The 2,638-nt window shown below is 42.4% G+C and overlaps 1 protein-coding gene across 1 annotated transcript; it reads right to left on the reverse strand.

Moving 5' to 3' along the window:
- Window positions 1-573: 573 nt before the first annotated feature.
- Window positions 574-1,521, reverse strand: LOC121155106 (vomeronasal type-1 receptor 3-like). The gene has a single exon (XM_040978288.1). The coding sequence runs from the start codon at window positions 1,519-1,521 to the stop codon at window positions 574-576; it is 948 nt and encodes a 315-aa protein (XP_040834222.1).
- Window positions 1,522-2,638: the final 1,117 nt, after the last annotated feature.

Here is a 2,638-nt window from a genome sequence, read left to right on the forward strand (position 1 = left end):
AACTCCCAGCCCAAAGCTTTGGCCAGTGTACATCGTGCAGTGCAGACTGGAAGGGTGAGACACACATGGGGTCCTGCTTCCTGGCGAGGGTGCTGGTACACGGCTGGGCCCACCACGGAAGTTCACGGAGCAGGCTCATTGCCAAGTGCTGGTGGTACTTTCAAAATGATAATTTAGAAAATGCCTTTGAAGGGGAATTGGTCAATCATAAAACCGATTTTGGAAATTCAAGGAAAAGAGCATTTTCAACTCTGGATCAAGGAGAAAAAACTGCGATTCGGAAGAGGGCAGGAGAAGTGGTGGAGAGCTGTCCGCACTGCAGACAAAATTAGGCATACACAGATAGCTTTCACATTATATAACACATTTAATTGGCCTAAAATAGCATAAATATGTAATCAGTGTGAAAATAAATGTTTACATTTAGATTTCCAAAAAATTAAAATACAAAAAAAAAAAAAAAGCTTTTCAAATGAACTCCACCGTTCAATTCAGAGTAGCCCATTTCAAGTGCTATAGACACACGGATTCTTAGATCGTTGTGGAGACTCCGCTGTCGTGGATGTTCTCAGCTCAGCCACACTGAGCTCGTGGAGAAAAGATCATTCTCATATTTGAAAGGAAAGAAGTCAATTTTGGAATGATTTTATTATTCTTCATCAGCAAAAAGGGGCAGAATGTTGGGTAGCATGCTGATAAAATTCTAGCAACACACTCCAATAGATAGTTTTTCTCATATTTATAAATCCCATAGAAAGTCAAAAAGTTGTTCGCGACATAGAAGAACACGAAGCATGATACCAGCAGGAGGATAGTGCGGGTGGCTTTGTTTTCTGCAGATGACTGAGAAGAGTGAGTGAGGCTGTGGATGTGCCGGGCTCTCCTGCGGTGTCTGTAGAGGATGAGCACCATGTAGAGGCTGCTCCCGACCATGGGCACCATAAACAGGACATCATGGATCATAATGACACTTATAAATAAACCTGGAAGATGATTGTTAAACTTACCGCTTTCACAGTAGGCATGCACATATCCCTTACCAACAAAGGAGTCATTCGATTTGGCTCTTACAATTCTAATTATATGCACGTTGATCACCATGTTGATGACCCAGAAGGAAAGCAAAGAGGGCAAAATCCACTCGGAGAGTTGAGACTTCAGCCACGCCCATTTAGAATGACTGGCACTGACAGTGATGGCCTGAAACACACTCAGCAGAGACGTAGTGCAGATGGAAAGGCCCCGGGTAACTCTGTACAGGTACAGAAAAGTCTGACAGCCAATATCATCCAAGAATTTTTTAACTCTGAAGAATGACATGATTTCTGGTAGAGTCTGGAATATGATACCTAAAGTATTGACCGTTGTCAGGTGCATGAAAATCGAATCTACAGATTTCTTCAGATGAGGCTGGCGGAGGAAGACGTATGCATACAGCAGGAAGAGCACTGAGTTTGCCACAATCCCAGTAACAACCTGCCCTAAGAGAAAGAAGCCAAAGAGTGTGTCACTTGAAGACATTGTCTCAACGATGTCTTCGATGTTTTACCTGGGTGAGATGGCCTCCTCTGAAAAAATGAGTTGAATCTACTGTGCAGTTATCAACGAGGAACAACAGTTCTATTGGAGAGCAGGTTGGCGAAAAGTTCGAATCTTCTGCGTTTCAGATCCAGCTGTGGCACTTCCAGGGACTGGATTTCAGGCATCCCTTGAGCTTGCAAGATAGAATTAAGTGATATGAAAAAACGTGGAACTCAAACTCGATCACCTGTGTGCTAGAATATTGTCATGAGCACATATTGGCCTCTCTGAATGGCAAGTGTGCATGCTGTATTTGCTTCAGAATATTTAACTACTTATTTATAAACCTACGTGCACACTCTAACCTTCCTAAAGAACAGTCTGCTTCTACCATGAAATGCATTTTGTGTATTTCAACTGATTTTTTTAGAATTAGTACTGCAGACACAATACTTTCTAGTAGAAAAAGTCTTTAATCATGTATTTCAGACTAGATGTACATTTAGACAATCACATATTGTGACAATCAAAAATAGAATTAGATTTTAAAATCCAAAGCAAAAAAAAAAAAATGACAGGTGATATTTCCCCTGCCCTCCCCTCTCCAGCACTCAGGTAGAGGCTGAGATTGCTACCAAGTTTCCCACGATGCACAGGATAGACCACAAGCTTTCTAGCCTAACAGGTAGTCACGCCACCATTGATGAACCCAGTCTAACAAAGCACCCCTGAGTTTTGTCAGTTCACTGTTGGCTCACTGCAAGCATGACCAACTCTCTTTTTGTTCATTTGTTACAGAAACAGAACTGGTCAGTTCACAAATACAGTGAAAATAAGAACAGTTTCACAGTCATGGGCATTCACAGTCAGATAAATAGAGTGAACACTTCATCTCTTTACTGGATTGTGGAGTTTGGCGTGTACCATTCTCTCAGAGACTGTGTCTTTGTGGTGTAAGCCGTCACCTTCCTGCCAGAGGATCTGAACTGCCTCAGCTGCGTTCCCACTTGGACCACAACTCTCTGGCATCAGTTGCTGTGAAAGCAATGGCGTTCTCAAGTCTACACAGTGGAAGAACATGAAAGAATCTTATGAGGGTATTGGTCCACTGTGAGCC

The sequence above is a fragment of the Ochotona curzoniae genome, unplaced genomic scaffold, assembly GCF_017591425.1.
Source record: "Ochotona curzoniae isolate NIBS_2020 unplaced genomic scaffold, NIBS_Ocur_1.0 contig_2861, whole genome shotgun sequence".
NCBI classification, from domain to species: domain Eukaryota; kingdom Metazoa; phylum Chordata; class Mammalia; order Lagomorpha; family Ochotonidae; genus Ochotona; species Ochotona curzoniae.